Source organism: Salvelinus alpinus, chromosome 1 (genome assembly GCF_045679555.1).
Source record: "Salvelinus alpinus chromosome 1, SLU_Salpinus.1, whole genome shotgun sequence".
Lineage (NCBI taxonomy): Eukaryota > Metazoa > Chordata > Actinopteri > Salmoniformes > Salmonidae > Salvelinus > Salvelinus alpinus.
In genome coordinates, this window is record NC_092086.1 from 80843572 (window position 1) to 80863099 (window position 19528).

At 39.6% G+C, this 19528-nt stretch overlaps 1 protein-coding gene across 3 annotated transcripts in view; it reads left to right on the top strand.

The window, feature by feature from the left end:
- The first annotated feature begins 416 nt into the window (after positions 1 to 416).
- The window catches only part of ttc3 (tetratricopeptide repeat domain 3), a 34206-nt gene continuing 15094 nt past the window's right edge, over positions 417 to 19528 (top strand). Inside the window, exons 1-17 of one of the 3 annotated variants that reach the window (XM_071328637.1) lie at positions 417 to 503; positions 1084 to 1156; positions 1295 to 1337; positions 1554 to 1710; positions 1812 to 1893; positions 1979 to 2032; positions 3134 to 3266; positions 3997 to 4082; positions 7987 to 8081; positions 8480 to 8542; positions 8651 to 8705; positions 9245 to 9431; positions 13358 to 13403; positions 13501 to 13603; positions 16644 to 16680; positions 17476 to 17530; positions 19106 to 19196. In XM_071328637.1, coding sequence (XP_071184738.1) covers positions 1094 to 1156; positions 1295 to 1337; positions 1554 to 1710; positions 1812 to 1893; positions 1979 to 2032; positions 3134 to 3266; positions 3997 to 4082; positions 7987 to 8081; positions 8480 to 8542; positions 8651 to 8705; positions 9245 to 9431; positions 13358 to 13403; positions 13501 to 13603; positions 16644 to 16680; positions 17476 to 17530; positions 19106 to 19196 — 1350 coding nt within the window. In that variant the 5' untranslated portion in view covers positions 417 to 503; positions 1084 to 1093. The other 2 variants (XM_071328646.1, XM_071328653.1) reach the window with 2 other exon arrangements.

Sequence of the window (19528 nt, forward strand, 5' to 3'; positions counted from 1 at the left end):
TTTCTCTTGCATTTCAAAGATGATGGTACAAAAAAAGTAACACATGTTTTTTTCTTAGTATTATCTTTTACCAGATCTAATGTGTTATATTCTCCTACATTAATTTCACATTTGCACAAACGTCAATGTGTTTCCTTTCAAATGATATCAAGAATATGCATATCCTTGCTTCAGGTCCTGAGCTACAGGCAGTTAGATTTGGGTATTTCATTTTAGGCAAAAATTTCAAAAAAGGTTCTGCTCCTTAAGAGGATTTTAACTGGTGTACTAGCTTTAAAAAATGAGACAGTAAAACGATCTTTGTTAATTGATTTCAATAATATATTGTTAGTTTTTTCAGTACATGTACGTTCAAGTCACTTTGAACTATTGTGATGTTATGTAACGTTCAAGTAAAATAAACATATACCGGACTTTTATTTTGAAATGTAGCCGTATGATCAGCAACGTCTGCTCTGTGGTAAACTGAGCATGTTGCCATAAAAGACGAGTGAACAACAAAGGTAGGTCCGTGTGTGCTGTCCCTCATTTTTTTGTAGCGTGTGTAACAGTATTTCATGTTCGCAGTGTCCAGATTTCTAAATGTTTGTTTTTTACACGGCAAAGCCATTAAAAACCACGCCAAGTTGCTAGCTAGCCCAACGATTGCTTAACGTTAGCTAACTTTCAAGGTGAGTTCGAGGCTTCTGGCAGTCAGACAGATGTTCCCTTCCCCCATCTGCAGTTAGCTAACCAAACAATGACTATTAGATGGATATTGTTAGGAAACACAACTTAGTTGTAACGTTAGTTAGCAAACGTTAACTTAGTTAGCTAAGTTATTTGTCCGCGGAACTAACGTTAGCTATCATTTTGGTTTAGTTAAGTAACGTTACTAACGTCGTTACCCATCTCCAAACATAGCTAGCTAGTTAGGCCGCATTAGCCGTATATTCACGTGTGGTACGTTACCTTGGTACACGTTCGTTGAGTAATAATGGCTAGTTAACATTTAGTTAAGTTGGCTAGTTTTTTGACAACGCAGTTAGCTATGTTATTGTGTATTGTCACTGGGCTAAATTATCATGGTTCTTGTTGTTTCAGACTTCCCAAAATGTCAGATTCAGACTCCGGTCCAGAGTTTTTGGACTGCGACATCAGACACGGGGCGAAACTTGTGAGTAACAAGGATGGTTGACTGTAATTTTAAATAGTGAATTAAGTTAGGACCGGTGAGTTAACTAGATCCATTTGAAAATGGACTAATGTAATACATGTGGCAGTACGTCATTATTAACCTCATGTTCTTCCTCAGATCTATGACAAAGACAGTCCCTTTGTAGCCCTGCAACCTCCAGGTAAGTAGAAGAACACTAGCTAGTTCCTTACACAAATACCTAGCTAGCACTGACTCACTAATTGTGGTTGGAAATGGGTATTGGGAGTGGACAGGTGTGACCCAGATCCTCCACTATCAGAGAATACAAACATATCTATTCAAGGTGGAGGTTGAAGATTACATGGAAAAAATAACATACATTTTCACTTGTATCACACTGTGTTTAATGTTGCAGATGTTATATATGATCGATGGAATAAAATCCCTGTCATTTTGAAAAAGAAGGCGGCCCAGTTAATGAAATTGTATGCCTTTTGGTACCACATTCTGCTGCGTCAAGAGAATCACAACACCACACGCTGGGCTGTGCAAGTGGGCTTCCTAGACTCAAAGTAAGAAAAATGACTTGCAAATTAATTAACTCCTCTGTCTCACTTTTGTCATTCCTTAGTAGTGTTAATGTACATGTTTTTTTTCTTTTCACTTTCTCTAGTGTCAGCAATGACTTGAGTCTGAAGAGACTGCACAAGATAGAAATATTGGAAGCTATCCTCAGGGCGATGGAAAAAGGATGTGTAAGTTCCTTGTTACAATAAATGGAACCATACAGGAATTGCAGTGTTGAACCTGAAGGCTCATGTTACTTGTTTTCTCTTCCAGTTATTAGAAGATCAAACAAGGCATATGATCTGGATAAGCAATAAATTTAACTTGGTAAGTGTAATGCATGCCTATGGTGCCCTGAAAATGCAAATATGCTGCATCATCACTGCTTTCTCTTGCTCATATCTTACCAAATAGAGCAACACAGTTCCATATTAGAAAAAAGAAACCATCTGACTATCCACTCAGCACAGTAATTATTCATAAGAATACAAGAATGTTCTCTTCATGCCTAGAAAATGGGGCAAAATTCTACTTACTGTTTGTGAGGTAGCCAAAGAGTGGGGTGCCAATATTCATTGTTTTAACAACTTAACAATTTATTTACGCACTGCTGGTACATAGCCAAGCAAAGGACATCGAAACGTCCTGTTCGGTGCTCTTAAATTTGAATTATTGATTACATTATAAGACCAGCTCGACCTAATTTGTCACATGGAATATCTAGCAACCCGGTGCGCATGAACTTCCCACCCATTGCCGATTGGTGTATTGTCTTATGGTTGCCATGGAGTTGCCTAGGCAGAGAGCTCTGTAAATATTGTACATAATTATCATTTACATTTTTGGTCTTGACTCATTGGGGTAACGGGTGTGTATATATATTAAAAATTGGCTCATTGTTAGCAAGCTAGATGGCTGTTTGGATTCAAATAATGTAGCCCTGGCTTTGTTTCATCTGTCGGGAGGAATTACAGTAAGTACTGCATGCTGTCCAGAGATGGGAGAAGAGGCTCAGGAACTGTTCTTAACCACAGCCAAGATGTGGTGGCTATTCATGTGCTTTTCAGCAGCTGTGGCATCACCCAGGTGGTTGCTACATGTTTGGCAATTGAGGACCAGTACCTATGGAGGAACTGACTGTCGGAGAAGCGGATGTGGTACACTGATGAAGTGATCCGGGCCTGTTTGTCAGACTTTCTCTCTGGCTGTACCATCGATGCCCCCCTATGCTGAAGCTACACTGCCTTTCCAATACAAACTGCCTCAACCCCCACCCTTTAATCTGAAGCCAAAATGGGGATGTTTAATCTCCCATCTGTACCATCTCTATTTTTTTGCTTAGAGAATTTTCTGCAATAATCAGTGCTATATAAGTTATGATGGTGAAGGCTAGAGGTGTTTTGTTGACTGGTACCTCTCTGTGGCCAGCATGTGCCGGAGGTCCTGGACGACGCGATACGCTGGCTGGAGCGGACAGGAGAGCCCCGCATCAAGCTGCGGGTTCAGGAGCTGGGCCCCAGAGGGAACTGCTTTGCTGCCCTGCAGCTCATCTTCACTGAGTGTAAGAACCACTTTCAGGCAGCGTGTCCTCCATTGGTGTTAATATGGTGGTCTGATGATATACTGTCTGTAAGCCTCATACCGATGTGTTTTTACAGCCTTCTCACACTAGCTCTTAACCTACTGTTTAGGGCTTAGTGGTAGGTAGCTTGTGGAGGCTGAAAGGTGAAACATGGTAGATAGGCGGTGATAGCCAAACTTTATCAGCGGGGGCTTTGTTTAAGCCAGCATTTCTGGAGACCGCCCAAACCTAATGACACAACCTTAAAATTTGTGAATCGCTCTTTTTTTTTTATTACATTACATTCATTACATATAATTAATCAAAATTAAGAACCAATAAATGCCGTAAAGATTATTTCGGGAAACATTTGCATATTGTCCCATACAATCTCTAAACTGTTTTGTGTCTCCCCCCCCATATGTAAACTTTATTTGTCACATGCGCCGAACACAACAAGTGTAGACCTTACTCTACACTTGTATTCGGCGCATGTGGCGAAGTTTGCTTTGATCTCTAGTCTTAACTGTTTTGTCCCCCCCAATACAATTTGTATTTTATTCGGTGACCACCCCACCCCCTGCAATTCCCGTGTGATGCCGACTTTGAATATTACTGGGCTATAGGCTAGAATACCACGGTGCAATTAAATATGACATTGTTTATCCTACTCTGGCAACTTGGTTAGCAGTGAATGGGTCCCAATACAAACATGACCTTCTCTCATCAGATGCCCACTATACACAGGCCATGGGAGTCGACAGGAAAAAAATGATGCGAGAGCTTGCACAGGACCCCGGCCAATGGTCTATTGAGGTAAGCACCTGTAATTTATAATGTTGTCATCCTTGAAGGACTCAATGCCCTCGCCTTATTTTATGTAAAAATGGTGACGATGTGGAAAATAAATGTATTACAATCATTTCGTTCCGATCAGCAAAACAAAGTTCTGAACCAAAAAGTACTCTTTATCGTTTTACCTGTAAAATACCTTTTTATTTAGCTAATTAAATTACCCAATCAATGTGGATAGAGCAGGCAAACTAGTTTACATTTGATGGACAGACAAGTGTAGCCTATGGTGTAAAATTTGACACATTTTGCAGGTGGGTAGAAAGAGGGTTGAGGAGGCTTGAAGCACTGGGCGTCTTACGACATGCATTATCTGAATTAGGTCCACATAATTATACCTAGGAGGAGTGGCTTCTGTGGTGGAACTTTGCATTTCCTTTTGCGTTAACTAGCTAACAATCTTGTGTGTGTGCAGAGCGGCACCAGAATTTAAAATGCATCTTACATTTTGTAGTTAATAAATCCAATGTGATAACTAGGCCTAAAGTATTCTTAACTAGCATTGACAAAGTTAATCTAATCTTCTGTAGCTAATTCAAAATACCTATGTTCTGAATCAAGCTTGTAACATCAAGACAGTAGTCTATTCTTTGGGAGGGGCAGGTAGCCTAAACATGCAACGGTTTTCATATTACAGGTAGATACTAGAGAAAGTTTTCTGAGGAACAGTGGGCTTTGCATAGGCACTTAAGTTTTGTGGGACTAAAAAGATTCCTAGAACATAAAATCACTTTATTAACCGGTTCCCATGCTCCTAAAATAACGGTTATTTTCCGGACCATTGTTTATCACTTTCTTTCTGTTCCTTCAATGTTATTTTCCAGTTTTCTGTTCTATTCCCTAAACCGGTTCCAACCCCTGATAGTAATGTTTCAGATGTATAGCAGATAATGTTTTTTAATTAACTAAGTTGATCGATAGGTTAGATAACCTTTCTAGGACCCACGTTCCGCTAGCGGAACACCTCCACAACATTCCGCTGTAAAGGCAGTGCGGGAAATTCAAAAATATTTTTTTGAAATATGTAACTTTCACACATTAACAAGTCCAATACAGCAAATGAAAGATAAACATCTTGTTAATCTACCCATCGTGTCCGATTTAACTTCTACTTGCTGCGCATCCCGGATCCGGGAGCACCCCCCACAGTAAAAAAAGCTGACTAGCATAGCCTAGCATAGCGTCACAAGTAAATACTAGCATCTAAATATCATTAAATCACAAGTCCAAGACAACAGATGAAAGATACAGATCTTGTGAATCCAGCCATTTCTGATTTTTAAAATGTTTTACAGGGAAGACACAATATGTAAATCTATTAGCTAACCACGATAGCAAAAGACACCACTTTTTTTACTCCACCATTTTTTCCTGCATGGGTAGCTATAACAATTTCGACCAAATAAAGATATATATAGCCACTAACCAAGAAACAACTTCATAAGATGACAGTCTGATAACATATTTATTGTATAGCATATGTTTTTTTTTGAAAAATGTGCATATTTCAGGTATAAATCACAGTTCTACATTGCAGCTGCAATCTGAAATAGTGCCGAAGCTGCCAGAATAATTACAGAGACCAACTGCAAATACCTAATTACTCATCTTAAAACATTTCTGAAAAATACACAGCGTACAGCAAATGAAAGCCCAACATCTTGTGAATCCAGCCAATATGTCAGATTTTTTAAGTGTTTTACAGCGAAAACACAATATAGCATCTTATTAGCTTAGCACAATAGCCAGAAACACAAGCAATTTACCAGCAGCACAGGTTAGCGATCGTAACAATACAGCAAAAGATATATAATTTGACTAACCTTGATATACTTCATCAGATGACAGTCCTGTAACATTATATTACACAATGCATATAGGTTTTGTTCGAAAATGTGCATATTTAGCAGCACAAATCGTGGTTACACAATGTGATCAGTGGCAACAGGTCATGCATTCTGGCCGGCGCCATCTTGGAAAGGCACCTAATCTAATCAATAAATAATCGTAAACTTGACTAAAAAATACAGGTTGGACAGCAAATGAAAGATGCATTAGTTATTAATGCAACCGCTGAGTTAGATCTTAAAAATTAACGTTACTAGACACAGTGTGCGTTACAGCCAGACTAGTGCCGCAATAATGGCGGACAAATGCGTTTACATTTTTCCACATAAATACGGAATAACATCATAAATAGCTCTTACTTTTGGACGAGCTTCCATCAGAATCTTGGGCAAGTTGTCCTTTGTCCAAAAGAATCGTTGCTTGGTTGTAAAACGTCGTCTTCAACTTCGGAATTAGCAGCTAACAATAGCTATGTGGCCACAACATGCCCAAATCCTCAAATCGCAATACTAAGGAAATTCCGAAAATAGCAATATACTCGCATAAACTGATATAACTCGGTTTAAAATAACTTCGTTATGATGTTTCTAACACCTATATCGAATTAAATTAGACGGATATATCTAAGGCCGATAACTGAGCGTTTCAAAATGCCATCCTGAGGTCTTGCTTTGCGTAATGACGAATGTCGAAAAGAGAGCTCCCTTCGTTCCTTGGCCTTTTATAAGGTCTGAGAACTACGTAAACTCCATTCCACTTCTCATTGGTTACTGACATCCAGGGGAAGGCGGGTGCAGTTCATGTCGACCCATAGGATACATACAGAGGTTTAAACTGATCTGAGAACAGAGCCTCGTTTTCAGACCTTCGCAGTTCCTGTCATGAATTTCGCTGCAGAAAGAGTTCTGGCTCACCCACAGACATAATTCAAACGGTTTTAGAAACTAGAGATTGTTTTCTATCCAATAGTAATAATAATATGCATCTTGTACGAGCAAGAATTGAGTATGAGGCAGTTTAATTTGGAGACGATATTTTCCAAAGTGGAAACGGCACCCCCTATATTGAGAAAAGGTTAAAAAAATATATATAAAAAATATATATATTTGCTTTACAGCGAAAACACAACATGATTATGTTAGATCACCGCCAAGTCCAAAAAACACACAGCCATTTTCACAGCCAAAGATGAGTCACAAAAAGCAGAAATGGAGATAAAATTATTCACTAACCTTTGATCTTCATCAGATGACACTCATAGGACATCATGTTACACAATACATGTATGTTTTGTTCGATAATGTGCATATTTATATCCAAAAATCTCAGTTTATATTGGCGCCATGTTCAGAAATGCCTCCAAAATATCCGGAGAAATTGCAGAGAACCACATCAAATAACAAACTCATCATAAACTTTGATGAAAGATACATGTTTTACATAGTTATTTAGTTAGTTTAGTTATTTAATTCTAACTAAATATTCAATAACGTTCCAACCGGAGAATTCCTTTGTGTCTGTAGAAATAATGGAACGCAAGTCGATATCATTTGGAATGCGTGTGACCAGGACCTGGCTCTCTGCCAGACCAATGACTCAAACAGCCCCCATCCGGCTCAACATCACAGTAGAAGCTTCATTCAACGTTCTACAGACTGTTGACATCTAGTGGAAGGCATAGGAAGTGCAAACAGATCCATATCCCACGGGGATTTCAATAGGCGATGAGTTGCAAATCGACCAGCCTCAGAATTCTCACTTCCTGTTTGGGTTTTTGCCTGCCTTATGAGTTCTGTTATACTCACAGACATCATTCAAACAGTTTTAGAAACTTCAGTGTTTTCTATCCAATAGTAATAATACTACGCATATATTAGCATCTGGGACAGAGTAGGAGGCAGTTCACTTTGGGCACGCTATTCATCCAAAGTGAAAATGCTGCCCCCTATCCCTAAAGTTAATTAATTCTGACACGTGTTTTCTATTAGGATTTTGCAAAAATATTTTCCCCTTTCCTCAGAGAAGTGAAGAGATGAAGACTAGAGGAAATGATCAGTTTCAGAAAAAGAAATATGATGCAGCAGTCAAGTGTTACTCAAAAGCCATCAAATATCAGTAAGTGGTGGTTTTAACATCGGATTTACGTACTATTGGAATGTTGGAGGACAATATAACATACGCCTGTGATTGCATCAAGTCAGGCTGTTTCCAATGTACTCTGATTATCTGTGCATTACCGCTTCCCAATGTGTTATTGTCACGGTGCCTTTTGATTACATTGTTTATTCATGCGTTTTATTCAAGTGACTAACACCCTGCTGAACATGTTCATTTATGGCACCATAAATGTCTCTGAAGTGTAAATGCTACTTTGACCAACTCTATCACGACTCACTTTCCCATTTGGTCTGTCAAAATGGACCAGAATGGTGTACTTAACTACTCATAAATAATATATTTTTTTGTATGTCAAGGAATTCTTGTTTGATAACATAATCCTATCTATTTTTCAGCCCTGAAAACCACATTATCTATGGGAACCGAGCACTTTGTTATATCCGTTGTGAAAAATATTTGTAAGTCCTTCAAACTATAAACATATGATCAACAAACCTGTTTGTGTAGGACACTTACACAGACCCATTAAACATGTTTAATGATCAAGGCATCATTTGTTGTTACAGAAAAGCTGTTGGGGATGGAAAACGAGCCACTTTAATACAACCAGAGTGGGCAAAGGTAAGCAATTCTACCACAGCCACATCTGAATTTCCATTGCGATTGCCCTCGGCTTAAAGGGATATTTCGGGATTTATGTCGTTCCCCAGGGTCAGATGAACTTGTGGATACCATTCCAGTCATTGTGCTAATGCTAGTTAGGAATTCTGCTAAAGCTAGTTGGGAACGTCAAATGCAAAGACAAATGATATCCACAAGTTCATCTGACCCTGGGGAAGTAGATAAAGGGCTTTGATGCCAAAATCCCGAACTATCCCTTTAAGCAAGATTTATCAAAAATATCTCAAGATCAAACGCACTGATGGTGGTGAAATGAATACATTTTAGTCAGCTCTTTGTTCTGGCTGACCAGCAAGCTAGTTCTATTGATCTGAAATCAACATGTTTTTTTTCAGTGTGAGGCATGAAATGCTCAACATTCTACAGAAAGAATAGGTTGTGTGATTGGAATGTTAACGCCCAAAGTACTGTCATTCCTAAAATGTCTGTATGCTGTGAATGATGGTATCTTCCCTTCCTCTGTGGTCTGTGTATGGCAGGGTCACTACCGGTACTGTGAGGCGCTGTTCCTACTGGGGGAACAAAAGCAGGCGATAGAGGCCAACGAGTGGGGCCAGACCCTGTGCAAGGCTGACCCAGAGGGCATGAAGGACCTGCTGCAGCAACATGCCAAGTTGAACATAGAGATGGAGGAGAGCAAGTGCCACCGGGCAGAGGAACGTAAAGGTAACGGGGAAATTTGCCCACAGAACATCGTATTTAAACCAACTGATCATGTAGGAAAACATAATTACTAGGATAAATTTGGGGATGATTGTGAGACTTGGCTTGTGGTTACCAAGATTAATTTGGCGCCTTGTAAACTCCTAGCGATTTACTAGGGGTTAAAAACCCTCCCAACAAGAGCTTGTCCCATTTGCAAATCATTCTTCATGAGATGCACCACCATAGATTTTTTTGCATATGCAATAGCAGGAAGTGGGGGTGGCTATTCGTAACTCTACCCAGAGGGTACCTCCATATAAAGTTGGGGGAAGATATGGAAAAGAAACATCTTTGTTTACAGTGGGTTCGGAAAGTATTGACAGCTTGACTTTTTCCCAGATTTTGTTATGTTACAGCCTTACTCTAAAATGGATTAAATTGTTTTCCCTCAATCTTAACACAATACCCCATAATGATAAAGAAAAATCAGATTTTTAGGAATGTTTGCAAATGTATTAAAAAACATATGTATTCAGACTAGGGATTCTCTGCTATATCGGTTAACATATCAGAATCGGACGATACCTAAAAATGCCAACATCGGTATCGGCCGATGTCTAGTGTAATGCCCGATGTGCAAAACCGATGTCAAAGCTGACGTGCATACCTATATAACGAAGGTACATGACATAACGACGGCATGTAAAATTTTGCGCTATATGTGCAACACAGCATCTAAACTAGCCCACAATGTTTGCTGTGTGGGTCAAGCAGTCATTTGAAAGAGTAACAATTTCAGTGAGACAACTCGATGGTGAAATCCATTATAGGCAAGATAATAGAAATCATTGCCCTTGACAATCAACCCTTCTGTCCTGGGTGTTGATGGCTTTCGCCGACTGGTCGAGCACCGGTTAACACTAACAAGTGCACTATTTTTCTGATGTTGCCCTACCAGAGTTGCACAGTAATAGCTTCACGACATGCATACTATGGAATGTCGTTAGTTCTTTGCGCGTCAAAAAAGATACAGTAGCACAGTCAAAGCTGTACAAAAGTCAGCTAACACCGGCCATGAACGATGTTTACAATACTGTGTTGGTAATAAAGCATCATTTGTTCGACCGCAACTTCTGGGGTAGCTAGCTTTAGCTTGGTACCTAGGTTTCACCAATACAACAGCCTGAAAACAATGATCAGTAGAACCTGCAGTCATTTTCATTATTCTTAGCAATGATTTAGGACTCCTTGTAAGTATTGTTCTTCTATTGAAATTTAACTTCAGTTCATGAAATTGAGTAGCTGGCTAGCTACTTAACCTTGTTCCCCAAAGCTAAAGTTATAAGCAGCCAGCTAGCTTCATCTGGCTAGTGAGGCTCGATCGAACCGGGTTATGTGTTAAACTGGCCACAATAAGGATTAGGCACAATAGTCGATTTTGCGGTTTGCCTTCAAAATAAAAGTGTGTCATTGACAGTGATGCAAATTAATACAACTAGAATTATGCCATACTTTTAATGAAGGCTAACCGCAAAGTCCACTATTGTGGCTAGCATCACATAAATGGATCCGACCACCATTAACTTAATATGGCTGCAATCCCGCTACCGGGATCGATATGACAGCAGCCAGATAAAGTGCAGGGCGCCAAATTCAAAAAGCAGAAATCTCATAATTAAAATTCCACAGACATACATGTGCCTTATACCATTTTAAAGGTATTGTTAATCCCACCAAGTGTCCGATTTCAAATATGCTTTTCAGCGAAAGCACTACAAACGATTATGTTAGGTCACCATCAAACCACAATAAGCACAGCCATTTTTCCAGCATTTTTCCGCAGTCAGAAAAAGCAGAAATGGAGAGAAAATTAATCACTAACCTTTGATCTTCATCAGATGACACACATAGGACTTCATGTTACACAATACATGCATGTTTTGTTTGATAAAGTTCATATTTATAACAAAAAATCTGAGTTTACATTGGCGCGTTACATACACTATCACTGGATGTTTTTGGAACTAGTGAATAGCCACATCGTTTCAACAGAAATACTCATCATAAATGTAGATGATAATACAAGTTATACACATGGAATTATAGATATACCTCTCCTTAATGCAACCGCTGTGTCAGATTTCAAAAATTTTACGGAAAAAGCAAACCATGCAATAATCTGAGACGGCGCTCAGAACATTAGTAAAATTAGCCGCCATGTTGGACTAAACAGAAAGCAGAAAATACATGATAAATGTTTCCTTACCTTTGATATTCATCAGAATGCATTCCCAGGAATCCCAGGTCCACAATAAATGCTTGATTTGTTCGATAATGTCCGTTATTTATGTCCAATTAGCTACTTTGGTTAGCGCGTTTGGTAAACAATTCCAAAGTCACAAAGCGCGTCCACTATAACGCAACGAAATGTCCAAAAGTTCCATAACAGTCAGTAGAAACATGTCAAACGATGTATTGAATCAATCTCAAGAATGTTGTTAACATACATCTTGAATAACGTTCCAACCGGAGAATTACATTGACTTCAGTTGAGCGATGGAACGGAGCTGCCTATCACGTGAAGGCGCATGGTCAAAGCATGGTCAGCTCGTGGCAGTGGTGAGTAATTCCTGTCTCCTTCGGCCCCCCTTAACATTAGATTCATCAGACAAAGACTGTTGACATCTAGTGGAAGCCGTAGGAAGTGAAAACTCATCCATATCTCGCTGTAATTTCAATGAGAGCTTGGTTGAAAATCTGCCACCCTCAGAAAAATTTCAAACAGGAAGTGGAACTTCTCAGGTTTTTGCCTGCCATATGAGTTCTGTTATACTCACAGACATAATTCAAACAGTTTTAGAAACTTCGGAGTGTTTTCTATCCAATAATAATAATATGCAAATATTAGCAACTATGACTGAGGAGCAGGCCGTTTACTCTGGGCACCTCTGTGCACCTTTCATCCAAGCTATTCAATACTGCCACTGCAGCCATAAAAAGTTAATCAAATTAACTGTATTATAAATTAGGGTTATTTTAGATGACACCTAGCTATTTAGTTAGCTTTCTAAAGCTACTGAAACATAGCTTTCTATAGCTACTGAAACATGTCTTTTTGCTATGTTTTTGTGGAAGAATGTTTGCACCCATGAGCTAGCTTTTTTTTAAATGACCAGCACTGTAGGTGCGCGAGGCAACTTTACCAGCATCATAGCATACGTATCGATGAATTGGGGATGGTGCCAGGTTTCCTCAACTTGGCATTCGGGCCTAAGTTCAATTGGTTTCATCAGACCAGAGAATCTTGTTTCTCATGGTCTGAGTCTTTAGGTGCCTTTTGGTTATCTCCAAGCCAGCTGTCGTACCTTTTAACCTCTACCGACCCCCTCCCGGATCCGGGATCCTCCTCATCAGAAACACTGACTAGCATAGCCTAGCCTAGCGCCACAGGGAATATCATATAATATAATTTCATGAAATCACAAGTCCAATACAGCAAATGAAAGATAAATATCTTGTGAATCCAGCCAACATATCCGATTTTTTAAATGTTTTACAGCGAAAACACAACATATATTTAAGTTAGCTCACCACCATATCCAAAAAAGCACAGCCATTTAACAGCAAAGATAGCTTTCACAAAACCCAGAAATAGAGAGAAAATTCATCACTAACCTTTGAACAACTTCATCAGATGACAGTCTTATAACATCATGTTATACATTTATGTTTTGTTCGAAAATGTGCATATTTATAGCTACAAATCCTGGTTTTACATTGTGAACATGGCGCCAAAATGCTCAATTGTCCGGCGAAATTTTAGTCACGTAATCTAAATTGTCCTAAGTTTGTTTGTTGGAGGTAGTCTGGTTTTGCTAGATCATTGTCTGTATGTATTATCTTTGATTTGATGTTTGTTTTCATGTTTACAAACTATTCATTTCTAGCTGGAAGATCAAATAAAACTGCAGCTAAGAAAGTTTCAAGTAAAAGGTATGTACAGTATTACACAAGTGTTTACGAACCAACGGCAATCATGCATTTGTTGATCATTTTGAAGTTGTTAACCTGGTTTTACTGTTATCTACAGGACAGAGAGTAACACCAGAGCAGACACTACAGAGTCACAACAGACTGCTAAACCCACCAGTAAGGTTGAGCCTTCCGCTAAAAACACTACTCCTGAGAACAAGGTCAGTTACTCAGACCTGAGCCTCAACTTTCAGTACCCTAATCTATGAATTGCATTCAGGATGACACATTTTGTCCACAACAGTCCTTGTAGAGTACAAACAGGACTTAATCCATGAGTAGTTTCAACTACAGCAACTGGTAATTGCTTTGTTGTGCACTGATCAATGAGCTGCTGGATAAGCTATAACATTGACGTCATCTCATGGACATTAATGTTTCTAAAGACCAGTTTGTGAGTAATACTGTTAGGCATGTTATGCAGACCAAATACACTGAAGAAATATAAACAGAACATGTGTAACTGTTGGTTTCATAGGTTGAAATAAGAGGCCAGAAATGTCCATACGCCTTATTTCTCTCAAATTTTGTTCACAAACGTTTAAATCCTTGTGAGGGTTTCAAGATAATCCATCCATAAGAAGTTGATTAAACAGCATGGTCATTACACAGCTGTACCTTGTGCTCGGGACAAAAGGCCACTCTAAAATGTGCAGTTTTGTCACACAACACAATGCCGCAGATGTCTCAATCTTTTGAGGGAGAGTACGATTGGTATGCTGACTGCAGGAATGTCCACCAGCGCTGTCATGAGAATTGAATTTCGTTTTAGGAAATTCGTCATAATGGCCTCGACCACGTGTAACCACGCCAGCCCAGGACCTCTACATCCGGCTGCGTCACCTGCAGCATGGCCTGAGACCAGCCACCCAGACAGCTGATGAAACTGTAGAAATTCTTTGGTTGTGCAAACCCAGAAACGGTTAGAAACCGTCTCAGGGAAGCTTATCTGCGTGCTCGTCATCCTCACCAGGGTCTTGACCTGACTGCAGTAATGCGCGTCATAAGACTTCAGTGGGCAAATTCTCACCTTCGATGGCAACTGGCACACTAGGGAAGTGTACTCTTCACAGATGAATCCCAGTTTCAACTGTACCGGGCAGATGGTGTCGTGTGGGTGAGCCGTATCCTAATGTCAAAGTTGTGAAGAGTGCCCCATGGTGGGGTTATGGTATTGGCAGGCATAAGCTATGAACACAATTGTGTTTTATCGATGTCAAATTGAATGTAGAGAGACAGTGACGAAATCCTGAGGCCCATTGTTTCTGTATGATAATGCACAGCTCCATGTCGCACGGCTCTGGACACAATTCCTGGAAGTGGAAAATGTCTCAGTTCTTTCATGGCCTGCATACCCACCAGACATGCAGTGCATTTGGGAAGTATTCAGATGCCTTACCTTTTTCCACAATTTGTTAGGTTACATATTTCCTCAATATACACACAATACCCCATAATGACAAAGCAAAATCAGGTTTTTAGATTTTTTTGCAAATTTATAAAAAATAAACTGAAATATAAAATGTACATAGTATTAAGACCCTTTACGCAGTACTTTGAAGCAGAGATTACAGCCTCGAGTCTTGGGTATGACTCTATAAGCTTGGCACGCCTGTATTTGGGGAGTTTCTCCCGTTCTTTTCTGCTGATCCTCTCAAGCTCTCCGGTTGGATGGGTAGCGTCGCTGCACAGCTATTTTCAGGTCTCTCCAGAGATGTTCGGACTCTGGCTGGGCCACTCAAGGACTTTCAGAGACTTGTTCGAAATCCACTCCTGCCTTGTCTCGGCTGTGTGCTTAGGGTTGTTGGCCTGTTGGAAGGTGAACCTTCGCCCCGGTCTGAGAACCTACTCCAGAGCGCTCAGGAATTCAAGGATCTCTGTGCTTTGCTCCATTCATCGTTCCCTCAGTCCTGACTAGTCTCTCAGTTGCTGCCACTGAAAAACATCCCACAGCATAATGCTGCCACCGCCATGCTTCACCTTACAGATGGTGCCAGGTTTCATCCAGATATGATGCTTGCCATTCAGGCCAAAGAGTTCAATCTTGGTTTCATCAGTCCAGAGCATCTTGTTGCTCATGGTCAGAGTCCTTTAGTTGCCTGTTGGCAAACTCCAAGCGGGCTGTCGTGCGTTTTTACTGAGGAGTGGCTCGTCTGGCCAGTCTACCATAAAGGCCTGATTTTAGTGGAGTGGTGCAGAGATGGTTGTCCATCTCCACAGAGGAGCTCTCCTTGATCATCTGGGCGGGTTCTTGGTCACCTCCCTGACCAAGGCCCTTCCCCCGATTGCTCAACTGTTCTTGGGGACCTTCAATGCTGCAGACTTATTTTTTTGTACCCTTTCCCAGATATGTTTATCGACACAATCATGTCTCGGAGCTCTACAGAAAATTCCTTCGACCTCGTGGCTTGGTTTTTACTCTGACATGCATTGTCAACTGTGGGACCTTATATAGACAGCTGTGTGCCTTTCCAAATCATGTCCAATCAATTGAATTTTCCACAGCTGGACTCTAATCACGTTTTAGAAACACCTCCAAGGATGATCAATGGAAACATGATGCGCCTGAGCTCAATTTCGTGTCTCATAGCAAAGGGTCTGAGTAATTATGTAAATACAGTATTTTATTTTTAAACCTATTTTTGCTTTGTTGTTATGGGGGATGTGTAGAGAAATTCTAATTTAATAAATTTTAGAATAAGGCTGTAACGTGACTGTAAAGAGGTCTGAATACTTTCAGATTGCACGGTCACCCATTGAGCATGTTTGGGATGCTCTGGATTGCCATGTTCCAGTTCCTACCAATATCCAGCATTTTCGCACAGCTATTGAAGAGGACTAGGGCAACATTCCACAGGTCAAAATCTACAGCCTGATCAACTCTATGCAAAAGATGTCGTGCTGCATTAGGCAAATGGTGGCTACCAGATACTGACTGGTTTCCTGATCCATGCCTTTACCTTTTTTAAGCTATCTGTGACACTGATTTCATACCAGTATTCCCAGTCAAATGAAATCCATTATATTAGGGTCTACTGATTTTAATTTATTGATTTTTTTTTTTTCTTCTTTCAATTGGCAGATTATGTATGAACTAACTCTAACGGAAATTGTTGCATCTTGCATTTTTCAAAAAAAAAAAATCAGTGTTCATCATCCCTAATGGTTTATTTCTGGTGTTTTTCATGTCGCTGAACACAGGGCTTGGAAGTCAAGGTGGAAAGCCAGACACAACCAGGTAGGATGTTTTTGGCTACTATTTCTGTTTTGCTAGAAATTAAGTCCTCTGTTTGGGTTGATATGCACTGAACAAATATAAACTCGACGTTATGTGTTGGTTTCATAAGTTGAAAAAGATCCCAGAAATGTTCTGTATGCACAAAATTATTATTTCTCAATTTGTGCTAATTTTGTTTTAATGCCTGTCAGTGAGCATTTTATCCTTTGTCAGGATAATCCATACACCTGAAAGGTGTGGTATATCAAGAAGCTGATTAAATATGATCATTACACAGGTGTCTGGGCACAAAGTGTGGGGGTGGGTGTACTTCTGTCTGTAATAAAGCCATTTTGTGGGGGGAAATCATTGATTGGCTAGGCCTGGTTCCCCAGTTGGTGGGGCTCAGCCTACCCATGGCTGCTCCCCTGCCCAGTCATGTGAAATCCATAGATTAGGTGCCTAATGAGTTTCTTTCAGTTGACTGATTTCCTTATATGAACTGTAACTCAGCAAAGTGTTTGAAATTGTTGAGTTTATTTTTGTTCAGTATAAATAGAAGCAAATATAGTTTGGCTTTTTTAGTTGTGTTAAATACAATGCAGATTTTTAGGTTCCACAAGAGATGCTTTTGATTAAATTAACTCAACAAAAGTCAGCTGCTTATCATAACCTTTTGATGTTTTGACTTCCTTGAGCTGTCTCTTTAAGAACACGCGCTGCTACTTTCTTTGCCAAGTTGCTGTTTTTTCACTGGGAGCATCATGTTTTCGTCTCTGAGTGTTCAGAAGCTAACCCTTTTCTCCTTGGTGAAAGGTGCAGGAAGAACACATTCGGTGGATAATACCAAGGTTCCTAAAGAGATGAAAGTGTGAGTTTTATGTTCGATTTGGCTTCCGGGTTTGTAATACATTAGGCTTACCTCAATGCCAGACCAAAAGACCAGGTCTGCTGTTGAGTGGGGAAGAACGATTTTTAAAGCGGTATATTGACCCCAAACGGGCATTACTTGTGTGGTAAAGTTGATGCGAATGAACAGTAGGGTGTTGCACCTAAACTTCGATACTAGAACATTCATTTTTCAGTACTAGATTGTTACTTTCGGTTCATCTGTCAAATGTTTCATGTCATCTACTGATTGAGATGTTTTTAATGTAAAGATATAGCTTAATCGTATTCTGTAGTTGAAAGCAATGCGTTAGAAGAAGCCTACATAACCAACCTATAAAGTAAAATACACCATTTATGGCCAGCTATGTAAACGCTAACATTGATTTTTATCCTGCAATAGATGTCGTTCAATTGGTAATATTCATTTTTGTCTTCTAATGCCTCTTACCGGTAAAGATTTTCCATTACATGCTAGAACACTTTAAAATGCTAGATGATACCTGTAGCTTCTAGCTTTGTAGGCTAACTTTCTTTGCTGCCTTACAGCTGAAGCTAACATAAATTCAGTATCTTGTTTGATAATTTGCATTATCGTTCACATACTATTTCAGATTTTCAAAGCTTATTTCGGATTTATGTCTCCCCACCTTATCTTTGCTTAAACCTCGAACTGACCGTGTGAATAATTACATGGTTCTTAAAGAGAGCGCACACTTTTATTAAAGATTGCTTCCATGTAAATGTTGTTGATCAGTATAATATAAGTCCCAAATGGAAGGGATGCAGATTGTTTTTCATCTGTAGGCCCATGAAATCAGACAAAACATGCTCTAACTCAATGCATGCGCACACCTATTTAATATGCTTTCAACTGTATTGTGAATAGGCCTTGGCTACTTAATTTCCCCAGTTTATCAGTTGAGATTCGCCATTCAAATGATTACTGTTATGTGGTTTGGTAAAAAATAAGTCAAATCTGATTCATTAATGCATGTGTTGAAAAATAAAACTTAATGATATTGAACTCAAAGGATCTGTCTGGGTCAAGTGCATTCTATGACTACGGCTAATATGCTTTTTTTCTGTCTTGGAATTGTGATACCAAACCTAAAATTCTGGTATCATGACAACACTAATGAACAGTATGATGGCAAATTTAAGATTTTTGGTCCACCCTAACAGTGGAAAAATAATTTAGGCTTTATCGGAAGCAATGGATATTTTCTGCTTTATTGAACGCTACCAAGAATCTGAATCTGTTCTTTTTAAAATTGTGTATAGGAAAAGCACATACGGCACACCTTTGTTTGCAAGTTGTGTGGAATGTACTTTCTTGCTAACTTGATTAATGCTTGACAGTGCTTGTCGAATCATGTGGCACACCAACTGCCTACAGCTCTGTGCACACCCTTGCATACTTGGGTGATTTCCTGTTTTTGGTCTGCCTCAACTGAATATCTCCAGTGTTAAGTTTTTGTATTGTGCAATTGACTACAGTAGGCTACTCAGAAGTTAGCATTGTCAACACCTAAAAGTGATCCGTTTTTCTTTTCAGTGAAATGGCTGATAAAAATAGCAGCAAACCGGAGGCCTGCGCTTCAGAGAAAACAAAAGGGAAGAACAGAAACCAGCAGTCAAAGGAAAAGGTAGACCGTCATGTGTCAATGACCTCATGTTACAAGTCAAACAGGTTTTCACAGCGCTGGATGCTTTTCCTTCCTTGTATTTCTTGCCATAACTTTACATTACTAATGGCATGCATCTCATTATCAGAATGTACTGTGGCCTCCGTGCCTTCCTCCTGCGAGTTTAACCCACCACCTCCCTGGCTCTGAAACATAGTTAATACATTCATCCCATAATCGTTTTTACCACAAAGAGCATGTCAGCTAGGATGATGCATGATCTCCTGAAGTAGTTCTCACACGGAAAGTTTTTCTAAAACTTGTGTGTTATTAGTGACTCACTGATACCCCTT